Source organism: Micrasema longulum, unplaced genomic scaffold, assembly GCF_059751315.1.
Source record: "Micrasema longulum isolate JH-2025_06_02 unplaced genomic scaffold, ASM5975131v1 h1tg000883l, whole genome shotgun sequence".
Lineage (NCBI taxonomy): Eukaryota > Metazoa > Arthropoda > Insecta > Trichoptera > Brachycentridae > Micrasema > Micrasema longulum.
In genome coordinates, this window is record NW_028278075.1 from 567263 (window position 1) to 587764 (window position 20502).

At 30.9% G+C, this 20502-nt stretch overlaps 2 protein-coding genes across 4 annotated transcripts in view; both read right to left on the bottom strand.

The window, feature by feature from the left end:
* Positions 1-16155, bottom strand: part of mtg (mind the gap) — a 93003-nt gene extending 76848 nt beyond the window's left edge. The window contains exon 1 of one of the 3 annotated variants that reach the window (XR_015823211.1): positions 15692-16099. Coding sequence is in view for 2 of the 3 variants with exons in the window: in XM_088231434.1 (XP_088087560.1) it covers positions 15692-15746 (55 nt within the window). In the remaining variant the exon portion in view is untranslated. Of the gene's footprint in view, positions 1-15691 lie in introns of all 3 variants that reach the window. The other 2 variants (XM_088231434.1, XM_088231432.1) reach the window with 2 other exon arrangements.
* LOC148278421 (uncharacterized) lies at positions 162-4241 on the bottom strand. Its single transcript, XM_088231414.1, has one exon. It carries the CDS (start codon positions 933-935, stop codon positions 162-164), a length of 774 nt encoding a protein of 257 aa, XP_088087540.1. The 5' UTR covers positions 936-4241.
* Positions 16156-20502: the final 4347 nt, after the last annotated feature.

Here is a 20502-nt window from a genome sequence, read left to right on the forward strand (position 1 = left end):
CAGTTACATTCTGATAATATATACTTATTTGAGCTTTGGCCCTGAATTTGTATCTATAGAAAACCAACAACATGGGCAGAAATTGCATGAAAGATAGTTAATAATTAAAGTATGGAAAAAGCAGTTACAAAACAAAGTAAAGAATAAAATATAAAAAATTATTATAAAAAAATATCTTGCAGCACAAATTCAGAAGTCACTTGAAGTACCGGACTGGCTTCACTCTTTCGGACAAATATTTGGCCATATTTTATCCAAACAAACTTGAAGTTCTTTTCCTTACACATTGTGCGGGCTCGGCTAAAAAGGGATCGGGTTACTGTTGTTAAGTGTTCATTTATAAAAATTTTATTATTCCCCGGAAGGTTAAGGCGTTCGGTAGTTAAGTCTTTATTTTTCTTCGCAGCTGCCAACATTTGATCCCTGACTTTAGATGATGCAAATTTAACAATGATCGGTCTCGTAAAATGCGGACGGTTTTTCGGAAGTTCTTTAACTCGCACTCTGGTAACGACATTAACATCTGATTGTGCAAGTTGGACTCCTAGTAAATCTCCAAGAGATTTGATTACGTGTGGTAACTGTTCGCTTTTTTTTTCAGGTATGCCTATAATTTCTAAGTTTTTACATAAGTTTTGCTGTTCACTTCTATTGAGTTTACTTTGAATGTTCACTACAGTTTTTTCAAGTAAATTTACTCTTTCTTTGACATTTTCAAAGCTCTTACATTTTTCGTCCAAGGTTGAGATTTTGTTAGAGAGATCTTCAATTTTTGAATGACAAAATTCTATACTGCTTTTGATATCTTTAACTTCTTCATAAATTTTATTCATTTCTCCTAAGAGGACTTTTTTCATATCATTAAGTGCTTCATTAAAGTTATGTTGGTTTGTCTCCGAGCCTTCGGGACGGCGGGTACTGCGTGTGGAACTCATATTGCAACAATAATAATAATGGCAATAGAATTCAGTGTTGATGTTTTCGTGTGAAATTTTATTTGATAGATTTAAATCAGTAACTTACTGCGACAATCGAAGATAATAATTTTACACAGAACACTGATAAAAATGAGTCTATTTAACTTGTGCAGTCGAGATGACAAGGCGAAATAACACTTTTTAATAGATTTATTTGGATTACAAGTTTATGTACAGCCTAAGTTAATAAATGACAGGTGAGTGATTATATTTTATGAAAAGCAAATGAAAAACATAGTATATACTTTTTTAATTTATATGTTTTATTCGTCATCAAAATCATTTATTTATCCGCATGCGATAGCGCGTAGAGCACTGTATTGTAATTCCAATTGGAAATTATTTGATGATTATGATAAAATTATAAATAAACTTTTTAATAAAACTTCTTGGTTTAGTTTTACTTTTTATTATTTTGATCAACGAGCGCTTTCACCTTAATAGGCATCTTCGAGACTGGTGAATTGTTTACAACGTTTACAGTTTTTATACTATTCATATCATATTTTGGAGATAAGATCAAATAAGTATTTTAACAGGGGACAAAAGACATAAATATTTTCAACTAGTTTGCGAAACAATTCATTTTTGGTAGTTTTTGAACCGAAATTGGGATTAAACTTTTATTATTTAAAAGTTGGGAAAAAAAACACATGGCGAAATACAACAGAGTGGGAAATACATATTTTAACAGATAAAGTTAGCACAATACTTTGATTTTTTGACAGGGAAGTTTTTATTCCTCTTCTAAACCAAGAAGTCTCATTGCTAAGTTTATTTATAATTTTATCATAATCATTAACTATGGATAACTATTGATATCAAGAAATATCAACAAAACACATCAATATTAGTCAATTATTTGGATATTTGTTAATGTAATATAAAATTTAAAATGTAATATTCCGCTAACGAGAGTTAATAAACAAAAATATATTTTTAAAAGTTCTTTTCATTATTATTGTTTTATTTTCTTTTTTTAACAAGAGAATTATACGGAGTGGCTTTTCACGGGTACGCTTTTTTTTCTTTTTTTTGCATAATATTTACTTATTCACAGAAAACTGTAATTGACCCATAATTTTGGTATATTTGTAAATATTGCTTGGATGTTACTTTCTGTTTTTGTTACTGTTCTTTTTATAAATAAAGTAAAAAATATAAAATGTACACTTTCCATTCTTTGCCCCATTCGATGCGTAAGGATGACGATTGTTTTTGTTTTATCATTTTATCAATAATGAGCTAGTTAGCTAGTAGCAGTTCTCTGATTGTGGTTTCAGCAGCCATGCATTTCCAGTATTTAGAATAAAGAAGCAGGTTTACGCACAAAAAACCAGTTTTGCAATGATTTTCGCCACAAATTTCTATACTACTACAGCTTATGAATAATAATATGAAAGTGGAATATCCGAAACGACATCCGCAAAGGTATGATACATATTAGGTGAATGACATTACATACATACGTACTACTAATAATATTTTACCGTACAACGGCCCACATAGTATGGAATACAAAAATATCTTATTTTTCAGTACCGTTTTAAGTATAATTTATAGATAATAGTTTTTAAATATTTTCTTCTTACCTTGATACTCCAATATAGAGGTTGGCTATCATGATGGCAATTTTCATTTAGTCTACATCCACTCTAAATAAGTATTTGGAGCAACAGTAAAAACGACTCTCATAAAAAATATCTTACAGCATCGAACAATATTTTAATAAGAAGACGTTGAAAAAAGTACACATGCCGAGGTTTATTATTTTCTTAAGTTTAGGTGGCTTAATAAGCTTGCAATTTTACTGCAACCTACGTGGATCTATCGTGACTAGTCGCCGTAGGTCTCCCAATCTAAGTCCAGGTCTTTAAAGACCCGGACTATTGAGTGGAGGGCATATGTCCTTATATCTATTACTAAATCTTCTCCTCTTAGCCCAGGTCTCAAGCATTGGGTAATTAGGTAGGGGCGAACACTCTCACATTCTCAAATGCTCAAATTTAACCAGTGGTAGACATTTGAACGCTGAAATTAAAACTAGCATATCCGCTTCTCGAAAAAAATATCTTGAGATATCTAACTGTATTTTTATTGGTCTTTTCACTTGTTTCGTATTGCTTTATTTAACAGTGAGTTGGGTTTGTAAACTCTTGTTGAATATAATTTATTGTTGATGCGTCAAATAAAATAATCAAAATTAAATAAGGTAAAAAGCAAAGCAAACATGTCAAAACTCCATGTAAGAATATAACATGAAATTCTTACGAGGCAACCTCTCTTAAAAATTGCGGTTATTTCAATGTTATCAGAGTAATTAAACATTGCCACACCGACTGTAATAAACTGCACAGAGTTTGTCATTAAAATCAATTATATAATATTTATGCCTTAGAAATACCCAGATATTAAATATTACATTTGCTTGTAATAAAAGTCTATACAATCAAAGTGCACGTCTAGCAATAAATATTATATAAATTGAAATGGGTTGTCTTCAAGCACGCGAGTGGTTTTTTTGTTGTTTGCCTACCCTTCAGGGAAAAGGCGAAAAACTGAAAGTTGAATATTTTACACAATTATTCCCTAAGATTTATTATCTAAGTTGCAGTTTGTTAGAAAATAACGCGTACATTGACTGTCGCTACGTGTGCTATCGAATCTGCATTTTGCGAGGTTTACAGAAGAGCAAAAACAATGCTTGATGTTTTTTTTAAGAAGCCATCAGATACTGTAGTATTACTAAATATGTATATACTGAAATGCAAATTCATAGTAAGCGCATGGCAATAAATCTTTAATCTTTTTCTTTGGAGAAATCGGATTGTTTTCAAATATGCGTGTGGTTTTTCATCTTATCTGCCTACACTTTGGGTAAAACTTTTCTTAAATGCATTTTTGTAGTTAATTACCTGAAATGCGGTTTGTAAGGAAATAAAGCGTATATCGACATTGTCTACGCTTATTATCGAATCTGCATTTTGCGAGGTTTACTGAAGAGCAAAACAAAGCTGGATATTTTTAACGGAACAATCAGGGCCGCGATTATGAACGGCTACCTTCATCGGTATATTCTGAGATGGCATAAACTAATATCGATATTTATGTACGAAAGTGTGTATATTTGTATGAAAATTCAAATATCTTCGTCAGTAACCAGTAATTTAACATGTTTAGAAAAAAAAAAGGCGACATTTTCCACTTTTCAAACAGAAAACTTAATTTTACTTTGTAGATAAAAATGAAGACAAATCTAAACTTCCCATCAGAATACGTGCCCTGATACTGTAGATTTGCCAAACATGTGTCTATTGAAGTACAATTAACACATCTTTGGCTAACAATGTTTTAAGTATGTCCAAGTGCTTGCAGACTGGCTGGATTTTCACCCTAGGAAAGTGTTCATATTTAAATTTGTTGCAACAGAGAGAGAAAACACTTTTGACTAGGAAATATGGTATTCTAGGCATTTACAGGGCTTTTGACCTTCTCAAAACGGTTTTCCCTCTCTGTTGCAACAAATTTAAATATGAACACCCTAGGGTAGAGAGAAAATCCAGCCACTCTGCAAGCATTTAGACATACTCAAAACATTGTTGAATTAACTACCTGGTAAAAGAAAAAGTATAAAAAATTGGAAAATTATTTTCAGGCGTTGCCTAGTAAGTGAATTTTTTTTTTTCAATTTAAAAAAAATTAAAATTAAAATTCTTATTGTTTACCTAAATATTTTAATTTTGGCGGTCATTTTCAACAAGTTCAAGTTGGGGTTAAGTGGGGATCGAATCTCGGACCTCTGATCCGTGAGTCCGCAACACTAGCCACTGGACCACAACCCGATTCATTGGTTCAGCCGGATGAATCTCACCCATATGATAAAGGTTTCAGCTCTTCTACTTCACAAAAGTCAACAGTCAAGGAAGGGTTGAGGAAATGTGGATGTTCAAACATAGGCAGAATACTGAATGTTACACAGTGTAATCACTAGATGGTCACTTAAACCAGCCAATGACAGGTCATAAACCCTGTAAAAAATGCCTAGGGTCCCATATTCCCTTCTCAAAAGTGTTTTCCCTCTCTGTTACAATAAATTAAAGCATCGTTGGCTATTTTATAGTATCTGATAACTCCTTAAAAAACGATCAAGCTTTGATTTTGATTTTCTGTAAACTTAGCAAAATGCAGATTCGATAGTATACGTAGGGATCGTTGATATTTATTATAGGTCAGTGCTGCTAACATACGACTGATAAATAAACTTTTTAATATAAAATAACAAGTGTGCATATTTAGTGTACCACAATAATTTGTTTATGTCATTTGGATGCTTAATCCTAATTATTTACAGTTAAATTAAACATTCACTTGCATGTACACAAATCATCAAGCTGAATGAAAGAAGTAGGCGTAAGCAAGGTTAAACAAGAACTTTGTAGCAGTGGAGAATATTCAGTTTGGTTGACCAGTTTATCCGAGGTCGAGGCTTGAACTAATTCAGTTTTTTACCGTACTCGCGCGTTGATGTCTTTTCGTGGAAAACGCAACATGACCTGGATGGTGTTATGCAAAAATGTGTCAAGCCACAAAATCGAAAAATTGCGTTAGTGTCAGAATTGTGATTCTAAAGTAATATTAAACAGTGTCGTGAGTTTAAAACATATAAATTCTCTGTAATACCAATATACGGAGTAGAATCAATGTATATTTTAACTAAGTTCTCAGTTAGTACTAAATGTTTTATATTAAAATCGTTTATTACACTAAGTATTTTCTATCATTATTATATATTACTATTATAATACTGATTTTTTAGTGTAACAATATTACATAGTTTTTTTTTGTTCTATTTTACCTTTCTGATTCTTGAAAATTTTTCATATTTAAAGATTATTTATATACCAATTTTTATATATACATATATATATATATATATATTTAACTTATTTATTTTATATGAACTTCATTATTGATGTTCGAAAATAATCATCCTAAATATTTACATATAAAGGTACATACATAATCGTAATCATTATATATATCTGTGTATGTAAGTGCTTAATCTTATTCTCATTCTTAGAGGTGGGGGTTGGTGCTATTCAAGCTCCCGACGTCACTGCGACCTGTGAATATCTCTTATGACAGATCCCTGTGAATAATGAGTACTTACATATATATATGTGTGTATATAAATATATATATTGTTTTTTATTACTTTTTAACTTTTTTTTCACATATTTTTAAGTTTGGATTTTAGGCTGGTGCGTTCTTAACAATCTTAACAATTTTACATCGATCAATAAGGTGATTGATAGGTTTCCTCATTAAAGTTTAAAAAAACAGATATTTTTTATAATCTTTGTTCAATAAGTCCCACTTATATTCACTTCACACTCTCGGATACATACAATACTCACACACCCATACACATATACACACACCCTCACACAATATAAATATATATACTCGCCCTCACTAACATGTACAATAATAAAACTTTTTGTGGCTAAAACAAGTACTTAGCATGATTATTATTATTTTAAAATAAATGTTATCCTTATAATGTAATTGAGACACATTTAATAAATATATTTCTACCGACATATTGAAACCATTGTATAAATTCCACAATTTGTTTTGTTTTTTATGAGTTAAATAAAATAAAAATATTTTGTAATTATAGGTTTATATAATATTTTGTTTCTTCTTTTTGTTACATTCTCTAATTGAATTTTTTTTTTGTATATCTTATAAATGTACGAAATACAATATTACGTAGAAAAAATATGTATGAAAGGTACCTGTACCGTGAACTTTAGAAAAATAATACCTCGATGTGTTGATCAAAAACCATTCAACTGGACTAAAAATAATGAAACTCTGATTCAAGATACTTAACGTATTGTTGCAAATGAAGATCAATTTGTAGCTAACGTGATAACAACATTTTGAAAAAAAAAATATCCCGCAAAAGACGCTTTCTTTGCCAAAATTGCAGACAAGTTTTGTTTTTTGCAAACGGCAGCATTGTAATTTGGAGATTTATTTTTGAAGTAAATAATCCTCAATATATTTTTAACGTATGGTTTAGAACAAAAGGTTTTATTTCAATTGAACTTATTTTTATACCACAATATAACATGTACAATCGATAATTTTACGTTTAAAAAAATATTTATTTTTTTTACATTTTTTTTTGTTGATAGTTACATTGTTTAAAGCATTTTTTGCGTTTTTGTTTTTACAAAGCTTTTAAGATGTTCTGTTTAAATGTATTATCTCACTTTTTGTTCAATTTTTATTTAAATATATATATGAAGATTTTATCACCTTTTTTTGTTCCATTAAGTACTTTTTAAATACTTAATTTAACTGCCAAGCTAAATAATTAATCATATTTTTGAAAAATGCGCATGATGTTAAACATAAATTATCTCCGTTTGAGGTTGGTGTGGCTTAACAAATTTTTACATAACACCATCCATCTAAGGTTTGGTTGTTTATTTTGTAATCACATGAATCTTATTCGTGGTTTATTGTTCATTTTTATTTATTCTTCTAAAACAATATTAAAATACCACAATTTAATGTAAATTATGATTTTTTTTGTAAAATGAAACATTCATTAAACTAAGCTGTTTAAAAAACATTAACCATTGTATGGGTAGAAATACAGTTTAAAAAAAGCATTCGTAATCAATTAAGCAATATTTGTACCACATCAAGCATTGAAACTAGCTTTCAATGTTTTATAAAAAAGGTCTGAGACAAGTGTTGATAATGTTTATTTCTTAATACATTAACATATAACGGATACTATGAAATTAAATATTTTTATTGTTAACCTTGATTATACCCTAAGGGGTGAAATCTAATCCATGCTTCCAAACATTTGGACAAACTACAAATATAGTTTATTATACCAACAAATCCAAAAAGTAGGTAGTTTTTTGGTAAAATAATTCAGTCAGATGAATCTCATCCACTTTAATAAAGGTTTCAGCTATTTAACTTTACCAAAATCAATATGTAGATAAATTAAAAAAATATTCATCTTTTAACTCAGCATCGCAAATACCTTGGCTTCTATGCCTTCTATATTCCTCTCTCAAATATGTTCTCTGTCTCTGCTGCAATACGATAAATTTTATTTTTCTCACTTTAATAAATTTACGGAAAGGGTCCACTGCAATCACACAGTGTATTTACTTTACAACAAAATAAAACTAATACAAATTAAATTAAAAGCAGACAAATAAATATACAAATAAAAGACATTGTGCGATCCTGATTGATTACAAGTGCAAGTTGATGTTGATGTTTTAAATGTTGATTTTATTTATTTATTCAAAGGATTAGAAAATGTATTTTATTTACACCCAAAATTATTCAGAGCCTGATGTTAGTTTACTAATCTGATGATTCTTGATTAAGGTGCCTGGAGACAATAATTTGTTTCTTGAATTTCTATTTATTTATTTATTCATTCAAAATTAATTAAGGAATTTATTAAAGCTTTTTAGTATGTGCTTGTGTTGAGCCATAATAATTCACAAAAAAAATACACAGTTAAATGAATAAAATTAAATTCGCAAGTGATGCAATAAAATTATAATCCAGAAAAACAAAGTATTAGTGATAAGTAATAAAAAATCATTATCATTCCCTTTCCGCACATAATGGTGCATAGCGCACTGTATCGGTACACCAATTTCAGCGTATCTTGATCTTTTTTTTTTTACATAAAGGTAAGGTGATCAGTCTTACGCCTCGTGCACCAGTCCAGGGACTATGAAATATTCTAGTGTAAAAACACCCTTTCAAATGAATATTTCAAATCGACCATGTCGGAAATCAAACCCGAGACCTCTCGCAGATCATCCCAAGGCAAACGCACTGACTTAAGTAGTAATTATTGCTATTTTATCTGAAATGTTAATATACTGGATACTAGGTTCGCTTTATTGAAGTTTGCATTCGTTCTAATAAAAACGTAATATAACCGGCCAAAAAGAAAAGTTAAATTATTATTTTTTACAAAGATACCGAACTTTTCCAATAAATTATATGGAATTAAAATAAATGCCGAGTTTCTCCTCAAAAGAAATTAAATGACAGAGATTTTAAACCAAACCCTATTTTCAGAAACTTGTGCATACTTAAATATACATAGTATGCTTATTCATGCATATAATAGGAAAATTGATAGGCTCGAATATATGTACATAAATGCGTATATCACAAGCGAAAATAACAGTACCTGAACAAGAAAACAGTTTTAAGGAAACATTACTAATAAAAATTATTAATATCATGTAAAAATATGTTTTTACGAACAATTACAGTTTACTTTGTGTGTAGTAGTTGGCACATGTGGCTACTAATTATAGAGTCACGGGCTTGATTTTTGACTGTCAACATTAACCTCTAAATAAAAAAAAGTAATTTCAACTTTATTTATTTCTTTCTGTATCTTGGTTAAATATGGAATACAGTTTTATTTAAATTTAATGTTGTGTGCTCAGTGCTTTGCTGATATAACATGTCAAAAAGATTTTTAATACATTTATTTACAATATCAATTACGTACACAACACAATATGAAATCAAAATTTTAGGACAGCAAGATGTACCTAATGATAAAACAGATAATATTATTTCTGCTGTTTAGTATATTCATAAAATGTTGTCTGTGTATTATATATGTTATGGGATTAGATTTAGTCTAGTCAAAAAAGGCTTATTATTTTTCACATCAATCAAACTCAGCTTCCATTTGCAGTTGAGAGTTGAGTCGTCTGAAAAAAAAGTACAACCCTGAACGAGTGTTTTAACTCGATGGCAGCTTTCAAATTCATGGCAATCAAAACAATCTGTATCATAAAGGACTTAAGATGTTTGATGAGTTGCCAAAAGAGATTAGGAATGCTGGGTCTATAGCATCGTTTCGTTTGATGGCGATGATTTTTGTTAAAAACAAACATCCATATAGGTATTTATTTATTTAAACACTTTAAATACATAAATGGTTTACATTTGCGTAAAGGCGGGCAAACTGCCTTAAGGTAATTTCTTTTATCTACCCAAACCGGATGCAGAGTGTCATCGGAAAGCGTCTGGATTTTATAACAGTGATTTGTTTTTGATTTTTTTTTTTGTGTATGTATTTTTTATTAGTTAAGGTATAACAAGGTGTTCAAATTTTATTTGTGCAACTATCTCAAATAAATACATCACAAGTAAAAATCCTGAGACGAAAAATTAAGCAGAAATAATTCCATGTCGCGGAGTATTAGTTATTTACAGAGGTAGATTTGAAATTTTTATCAAATGGGTGTTTTGTAATGTAAAATAGCGACTGAAACGTGAGACCAGAGTTTATTGGTGGAACTTTGCAATTAAAGTACTAATATACATAGAGCCTTATGCATCATTAGGTGTGAAATAGGAATTTATAATAATTAATATGTATTCAATATGACTTTTTGTTACCATTTATTAATATTTTCTTCAATTATGTAACAACACAGTACACTCTGCACTATTACGTGCAGGTCAAAGTTTTACGATGGTGCAAGAATTACGTATTTGGCTGTGAAATCATAGATCTTAAAAATCTCCACGGCATGATGACAAACATAAGCACTAACCAGTACAGCAAGAGGTTGAATTGGCTCTACTCGATTTCCTTTTGCAAGAGTTCAATTCAATTCAATTCATTTATTTATCATAACATATATATTACAAAAATAAATTCAATACGTACATATTATAAAAAATAAAAAATAAATACACGAAAGAAACTCATGTCAAAGTAGTAGAAGAATCCTGCTCCGGAAAACCCCTTCGGATACATGGAACTGATCAACATCCAGAGCGATATTGTTCAGCATAGCGGTAGCCCTTCCTACAGGCATAACCATAGGCAGGTTGATCCTGAATATTGGAATATGAAACAATCTATGCTGACGCTGTTTTAGGTAATAATCAGGAACATACAAACCAATTCTCATCATAATTTCAGAATTATCGATCATTCCGCGCAACAATGGATAAAAATGTGTAGTCAAAAACACATTTCTTCTAATCTCTTAACTGTTGTAGCCAAGCATACCCTGGAGAAACTCGGTCGGGTAGAGCCAAGGATAATACCCGCACTCTCTCATGTAGAGATATCTCAGAAACTTTTTTTGGATTTTCTCTATCATAGGAGAGTACTTCAGTTCATGTAGCCCCCAAATCATCGAGCCACTCTCGAGTCTACTTCGCACCAAGGAGTTGTAAAGAGTTCTCAGTACGCGGGTATTTTCGAAAACCCTGGCAGTACGCAGATCAAATCCTAACATCTTCAATGCATTACCATTACATTGAGTTTACCCTAGCCGCGTTGTCGTCCCGTGGCTTACGTCAGGACTCACGGTTCAGGAGTCCAAGGTTGGAACTCCGCTCTACTACGACGTGGTTCCGATTTTATAATAGCGACTTACTTGCATTGCATTAAAAATGATCCTCAACGTCGAATCATTTGGCAAATCATAAGAATGCAAATATTTCTTGAAATTTATTGCAACGGAGAGGGAAAACGTTTTTGAGAGGCAATTTGAAAGTCTATGCATCATAGGCAGAATGGTGAATGGTACTCAGTCTTAAAAGTGGCCACTTAAACCAGCCAATGACAAACAATAAAAAACATGAATGTTTATGAATATCATCAAAACCATAAATTTGGTAACCACTATAAATCAGATTTTTGTATTTAAATAATTCCTGATCTAAAATATTTGTCACATCATTATTATATGAGTTTTCGGAGTTATAATGATCGTTTTGAAATAATTTTATCGGCACATAAAATAATGAGAAAAATAATAATTGCGTAAAATGTTTGATGAGCTAAATCAAAACTATTTCGTCAATCGCCTACTAACGATATGGAAATGATGATGGTTAATAAGGACATGTAGTCATCATAGGCAGAATGGCGAATGTTATACAGTCTGTAATGTGGCCTCTTAAATCAGCCAACGACAAATAAAAAAAACGTAAATCTTCTCAAAAACGTTTTCCCTCTCTACTGCAATATTTTTTTAGATAAACAACTTCCCGGAAATTCAACCCTGTTTTCAAACATTTTGACGGACTAAAAATATTGCAAATATTTGTCTTTCCAAAAATTTATTATATTCAAATGAAAATAAAAATGAAAATAAGAAAAACTGACCAACTGTAATTTTACCTTAGGGTTGGATTTGTACGACCTTTGTAAAATCACCCATATAGATTTTTCGGCAGTTTAAAAATACAAAATATTTTTTTTTGCCGAAGCGATTTTAGAAACATGATACGGTATTTAAATTTCTTTTGATAACATTTTTGATCATTTTAATTCGGTTATAACAATTAAAGCAATATAAACAAAACAAGGTAGTTCTTGTATGCTTAAATTAGGAAAAACTCGAAACATTGTTGTTTCAACCAACTGGTCCAAAAAAGTGTAAATATCTATAGATAATTTCAGGCGCTGCCTAGAAATCGTATATAGGTGAAATATATCAGTCAAATAAATCTCCCTCGCATTAGTAACATAACAAAAAAAAACAAGAAACTGATGAAATATCGATTTTCGAACATAGGCAAAAAGGTGAATATTACAGTGGCCACTTATGAATAAAATCGTCTCACATTTGTTAATTGTTTTTAAATTAATTTGTGTAGTCGATAGTTATTTGTATTTATTATGACATACCTACATAAAACGTGTTTGAATCTAGGTCTTATAATTTTACATCAAACGAATTTTACTGAGTACATTACTTGAATGCCTGGGTATTTTTATTGTCTATTGTCTCAATGAGCAATAAATTGTAATAGTAATTTCATATTATTTGTAATCAAGTTTAAAAACCAACAAAAATCACAGATATTTTAATGTAGTGCATTCAATCGAACGAGCATTATTTTATTTGTACATAATTAAATACTTTAATTTTACGCTTAAGTACTGTAAAATTTTATGACTATTATTTACAACAAATTCACGATTTTGATTTTTTTACACATGTTCAGATTTGTTAGAAATAAAATCTGTGTAAGACCGGACTTACAGATGAGTTCAAAAATGTAGTTATCGACAATAGACTGACTTGGGCTGACAGGTAAAACATATAATTAAAAAGTTAAACAATTAACGATAATTAATACGTAAGAAAATGGTGTGTTAAAGAAACGGATAAAATAATTTTACGGTCCCGTGGCTAGTGTCGCGAACTCTGGATCAGGGTTTCCGAGGTTCGAACACCGCTTTCGTTTAAAATAATATTTCATAAAAAATAAAGGACAGTATCGATATGACAAAAAGCTATTTTGTACCATGTTCTGTTTGTTTGCCTCTTAGTATATTAGTCAGCGCGTTTGCCTACCATACAAGATGTCATGGGTTCAATCTCTGATATGGTTTAAATGTAATACTTATTTCAAAAGTGTTTTTATACTATGATATGCATAGTCCCTTGACTGGCACCAGGGCCTCGATTATGATGGGAAGATAAGGACGTCATACCTTCACCATGACGTTATAAATGAATATAAATTCTCTCAATCGATTACGAAGATACACAATTGACCCCCGATCATCAAGTTTTGGGTAGGTACATCGATATGAAACAAGGGGAAGCGTACGTCACGGTTTACATATATACGCACTAAAATGACATAGCTTCATTATGAGGTCACAGTTGAAGATAAAATTCTTCCGACCGATGACAAAGATACACTACCGATCCTCCCGCCATGGTTTTGAAGTTTTCATGTAAGTACGTTGGTTTGTATCGACGGGTCTAGAACCCTTTGATACGTTTATCTACGCATTAAAAGTGACAAAAATTTTGTTCCATCGAGCAATTTTTCCTTTAACTACGATTTTGTTTTTTTTTAAAAAGGCGCTTTTTTTCTTAAAAGCCTATTAAAAATATGAAAGCAGAATAATTTAATTTTGAGGTCGGATTAAATTCCAACACAACTATCAGTTTTGAAAACGAGGGCTAGATGCAGTGGCTAGGCTGGCTAGATGCTGCCCTATTAACATACATGAGCCTAGCCAAGAGCCGTAAAATGTTACCACTTTTTATAAATATTCTTTCCATCTGTTTTACTATATTTCTGAGTGTACGTATCGAGAGTGGCCTTGTAATCGCTTAGAAGACAAATACAGACGATCGTTAAGTATACCGTATTGGTAATTGTCAAAAGTCATATAAAAGTTGTGTTCGTGGTAGTATTTTTTGCTTGAATTAAGATTTATTTGAGTTTGAAGAATCGCACCAAAGCCTACATAAAATATAAATGAGAAATTTTTTACACGTTGATGAAGTAAAGAACAATAGAAAGATACAGAAAGTACAGAAGTTAGTATTCGTCTCGAAATGTTTATATGAAGATATCGTTCATAATTGAGGCTCTTAAACGCATAACTGATCATTTTAACTTCAGATAACAAAAAATGATCGAAATACACTCCTATGATATACCACCGCAGTGCCTTATGTACTATGGAGTGCAAAAAGGCTATGTATTATTTAATAGCAACATTTAAATGAAACCCTTTTTGAATTATTCATACAACATTTGAGCATAAAATATCCCTGGATAATTTCTTTTTTTATTGTTGTTTTCGGAGTTGCTACTTTTTCTAATAGATAATTTAATTGATTAACGTAATGTTTTACAAGACTATTTGAATCTGGTCCCTTTGTGTTATTAAAGATCAATATAAAATTATAAATTGTGTTTAAATTTCAACACCCTACAGCCCATAAATAAACATAATAAAAAGTAGGTAATAATTTATACATTTGAAATTGACAGAAACAAATTAAAATCTTCTGTATACTTACAGTAGGTTTATCTTATTTTACTGATTTTTGATTGAAAAATTATTTCATTATTAAATTGATAGTTTACCAAAAGGTTTAGACGTTTAACGCAATTCTTAAGAAACGTTAAAAATAAAAATATTATTCACAGAACGCATTTCAATATTTGATCGAAATACTTGTGTTTATTTTATATTTGTATAACCGGTTTTAACCTGATTTCTGTAAATATCGCTGTTTCCCATAAAAATTACAAATTCGGTAAACAATAAATCCGAAACTTTAATTTGAATATTTATTCCTTATCTCGAATATTTATTATGGGTCTCTTTTACGAGTTTTCGGTGTTATAACGATCGTTTTGAAATAATTTAATAGGCATTAAAAATAATGAGAAAAATAATCATCGTGTTAAATGTTTGATGAGCTGAATCAAAACTATTTCGTCAATCTATTACCTACTAATGGTATGGAAAAAATGAAGGTTAATAAAGATATGTCTAGTGAAAATGAATGTGCGAAGGGTGAAAGTATATGGAAATGATACAATGTTGAAGAATTTATCACCAAATAAAGTTATGAAAGTAGAAATTCTGAAAGAGAAATAGAATATTATTACAATTCAGTGTTACTTGGGTCTTAATTGAATACAGTGTAGAAAAAGAACATTTATGATTTAAATTCTGTACAAATTCGAGAAAATGTAAGTTATCAGCAATTATTAAAAAAGGAGCCTTTGTACAACCATCCACGAAGAATAAGGTTTTGCATTTTAGAATATTAAATACTATAATAGGAATACTAATTCAAACTATTTTATTTAAAATAATGCTTGTTACTTACTTAATGATATCAAAATCAATATTGCACTTCCTGCGAGTATCTTCAATGCGCCCATTTTAAACAGTTTTTTATTTCAAATGTTTTGAGTGTTTTGATCAAATGTTCTTTTTAGGGTTGTTTTACTGCATTTTACACGACTTTCACAAATAAACAAGTCTCCCTCATACTTGCTAATTTCACACTTCACTGTCAGATTTTTTAATAACAAACTACGTTTTATTGATAAAGAATAATTGAATTTCTCCCAAGAACTGAATTTAATTGTTGAATATTTTATTGTGTTTTTATTTGATGGCGAACTGTTGACGCGATCTACGGGAGATTTGATTCCAATAAAACTCGTTTACGATGTTTACGTCTCGCTCGGGCGAGAACAACTTTCATACTGATGTGTTGAGATTGGTATTCAGTAAAGTGGACTATAGTATGGACTGGGGCATTTAGTGAGTTCTTAGTACATATGCGAAGTAAACAAGTAGTCACTGAAGTTCAATTTTACAGTTTCACGGAAAAACATTAGAACTCTTAAAATTGCATATTAGTAACCATTATTTTATTTTATTTAATTTCATGTCGCTTTAAAAAAAAACAATTTATTGTATTTATTTTTATTTTTTATTTTTTTTATTTTCTATTTTCTTTTTTTCTCTATTATTTCTTTTTTTTATTTTATTTTAGTTCACTTCATTTCATGTCATTCTATTTTATTTTATTTTAATTAATTTTTTTTTTTTTAGTTTTTTCAATTTGCTTTATTTTATTAATCACTTTTCTTTTTTCTTCTTTGAATTTATTTTATTTTAAGCTAATAAGGTTTTTACCTCTTCAATCGTGTGTCCTTAGAGCGGTCTCTTAAGCTTAGGGAATAGTTAGTAGTCGCACGGTGCTAAATTAGCCGCATACGATGATTCTGGAACGATTCGAGTTGAATTTTTAGCCAAATGGTCTCGGAGCACTAATGCAATGTGAGATGGTGCATTATCGCGGTGCAAAAACCAAGAATTGTCTCTTTTTGAGAATAGCTTCACGTAAACGTTACATAACATAATAATGTTCCTTGTTGACAGTTCGGCCCGGCGCACATTAGTTCGATTAGAACATGCTAGCTAGACAAAATTATTTTTTGCGATTTTTTGTTTTCTTGTAACCTGTTACGGTTACCTGATGCACCTTTAGGGTAATGAGAGGAAGTGTGGTCATTGGGTAAATAAAAAAATATTTTTACTCAAATTCTATAATAAAATATTAAAAACACACGACAAAAAACAACAACTAACCAGAATTAGGTAGGTAGGTATTAAACAGGTGTTAAAACATGACAAATATTACAAAAAGTCTAACTGGTAGAAAACACGTTAAAACGATAGGTACATGAAAAGAAGAAGGAAAAGGTCTAATATGCAGTAGGTACGTGAAAACTCTTACAAAAAAGTATAACAGGTATAAAACAATAGACACAGGACAAGAATTACAAAACAGGTCGACATGTAAAAACAGGTAAACTACCTTCTGATATGCTAGACCTACTTACGCCTTTCTGAAATTATCGATAGGAAAGGATTAGTAATTGTAACTCATCTTCGTCATCGCTATTTTTCTCATCTGATGAATCATTAACAACATAGTCCTGCATGCCAACATTACGATTAGTTATCATTGTACTTTCAGAAGTATTTACATAAGGTGGTTTTGTTTATTTTAATACCTCAGAAGGGAGTCTACCTGTGTTTTTTTTCAACCTCTCGTAGGCTGTTTATTAATGGGTCAGGTGTGATTAATAACATATTCGACATCAAGTCTATGTAATATGCCAAAACTTCTTCTCTCGATAAACACCTTTGACTACTGTTTTCACTACTAATGACACTATTTTTCATAGATTTGCACTTTCGGGACTTTCATTTGCGTCTTTTATAACAACAGCAAGACTCCGGTGCCCAGACGATCGCGTTGAGAACTCTGCTGCAGCCACAGCCATTTGTGTCGCGTGTCCTGAGCGGATCTTTAACTTTGTCACTGGACTCGTAAAAAATTTTGATTGGACGTCCAGGGTTTGAGAGCTTAGTGAATGAAGATGGCTTGTAAGACGACACATTAATCACGAAGTCTTTAGACATCCACACTCCATTTTTCGTTGAAAACATCTCGCCGCACTTTTTGTGAGAATACTACTTTTTTCCAAATTAGTGGAAAATGCACTTATGGTCTTCTTCAGAGCCTTCAGAGATCTCCAGCAATACTAGAAAAAACATATTTTGACGATGTAAATGCAAACTATCCACAATTCCGGTTTTTTTCCCATGCTTCAGCCACTCTTCAAAAAGTTCCGATCTTAAGATTGAGAAGAGGTGCTCTGGAAAAAAAATCATAAAAATTAGTTTTACAGCCGTCCACAGCCTAAATGTATTATTGTTAGAAATAAAAAAAATAAAACTCGTTTTTAATAAGACTCGTTTTTGCAAATCTTTCCGAGTCCAAAATATGTGAAAATTACAGAAAAAAATGTGAAAATGAACTTTGGAATAACGTAAAAAAAAACAAGCAGCAATTTGTGTATTTGTTTTACAACAAAAAATAGAAAATACCTTAAGCCTTAAATATCGTCACTAAAGCTAGGGTTTCCTAGGACAGCGGTGCCCGTATCTTAACGGCCGTAGTGAACGGTGATGCGGTAGACAGCCGTCGTAGTGGTGACTAGAGAGTGGTTTTATTTTTTAACGGTGTTATCAACACCATTTTTATAGGAAACCACTCTCTAGTCACCGTTACGACGGCTGTCAACCGCATAAATGTTCACTACGGCCGTTAAAATACGGGCACCGCTGTCCTAGGAAACCCGAGCTTAAGACAAACAAATACTACTAACAAAGTCAGTGTAATAAGTATACGCATCAAATGAAAAATTACTAATGAATTTTCGTTCATTTATTTCTTTTCTTATATACTTACCTGGTACCCTCATCTACCGCGGCCCTTAGGGCAATAAAATTCTTGGAATCCGAAGCTCGTGGGTTTTGTTTATCATATTAAGAATGTATTTATGGGAAGTTCGATAGTGAATTTTGTCTAGCTAGCATGTTCTAGACGAACCATAGTGCGGCGGTGGCGGAAGGAATAACAATAATCAAAGAAAACTGTTGACGGGAAAAAACTGTTTCTTAAAAGGAATAAAACTGTTAACATGATCTTGATTTTTGGACGACTTTGGCGCGATCTTTTCTGTCTTGACTCACCATGGTATTCGCTTGATTGGTCGGTTTTATCCGGATTGTATGCATAGATCCAAGTTGCATCTCGAGTTATCATGAATTTCATCTTATCCTAATGATAGTCAGAAAGTTTATTTTTCAAAAAAATGGAGTCGTTTTGGCACCAAACGAGATTTCTTTCTTTTCAGGCACAAAACGTCTGTCAAAATAGTCTTCAATTTAAAATGTAAACGGTATCAACGAGGTCTCTAATTGTCAATCGACGATTTTTGAGAACCAAATCTTTGATTTCCTTAACGTGTTGTTCATCAGTTGATGTTGATGGTCGTCCAGAGTGATTTTTTTCTTCCTTCTTTAAAATTTTATACCACCGGTAAACATCTTTTGAGGCATAACCTGGTCACCAAAGGCCATCTGCAATAGTTTCAATATTTCTGCAGCGGAAATTTCATTCCGCAAACAAAATTTACAAGCACGTACGTAACTGTTATACAAATGTAAATATTGGCATGCAATTTGACACAAATGTCAGTGACAGTACCTTCAATCTAAAAAAAATAATTTGCCAGAATCGAACAGCCCGAGTATTTAAAATTTAAAATATCACATAATTTTTTTTTATCACACTACTATATACGAAAAATTCTATCTTTTCCTCATTTTTCCTTTTCTTTCTCGGGTCTTCTTCCAGTCTCCTTCCGAATTTCTTACCTAATCCCACATCCACATCCACGTCGTATAATATGTATCACGAAAGTATTTTTATTAATAGATTTATATGGGCAAACACTATTTGCCCACTTGGACCACCTGAAATTCGTATATTTACATATTTATTTATTAAAACTTCAAGTACAAATATTAAGTAGTTTGGCGGACTTATTGCTAAAATCAATGTCTTCCGGCTTTATGCGTATACGCTTAATTGAGATATTTACTAATTTTGACCAATCTTTCACCCATTCTGTTTTTGGTTTACAGTAAAATATTGCTTTTAGTAATATTTTACGCCCTTGTGCATACACTTTTGTACATGCAGTTTAAATAAATACACATTTTTCGCTTCAAATTTATCTAGGAAGATCCTGAATATTTTTATATAATATTATTCACAAAAACTAGGTTTTAAAACCGCGGCCAGTTGCATGTAAAAATAATAAAATTAAGATGAATAATAGTTGTTTTCGTTTAAATCTGCTAAATAATTTCCATAGATAAAATATCAAAGCAAACGGTTTAGTCCATTTTGAAGAAAATGTAACAATGACTGAAATTTTACTTTTTTTGGTGCGATTGGCCTTAAATATTATTATTCACATTATTTTATACATTTTGTAAGACATCAAGAGGCTTAACAAAGTCTTTGAAAATGTATGAAATTAGAACTTTGAACACTATTGACAAATTAACGATTGTAAGCACCTTATAATACTTTCATTTTTACCTTTTAAAAAAAGAATTTCAATAATACAATACAAAGTTATTTCTTACATAATAGCTTGTTCCAAGGAGTTTGTTTTTCAATAAAAAATCAATATTTTTATTTAAATTTTATCAAGAATAACTGATTATATAACATCACTTATAATAAAAAGTGCTTAA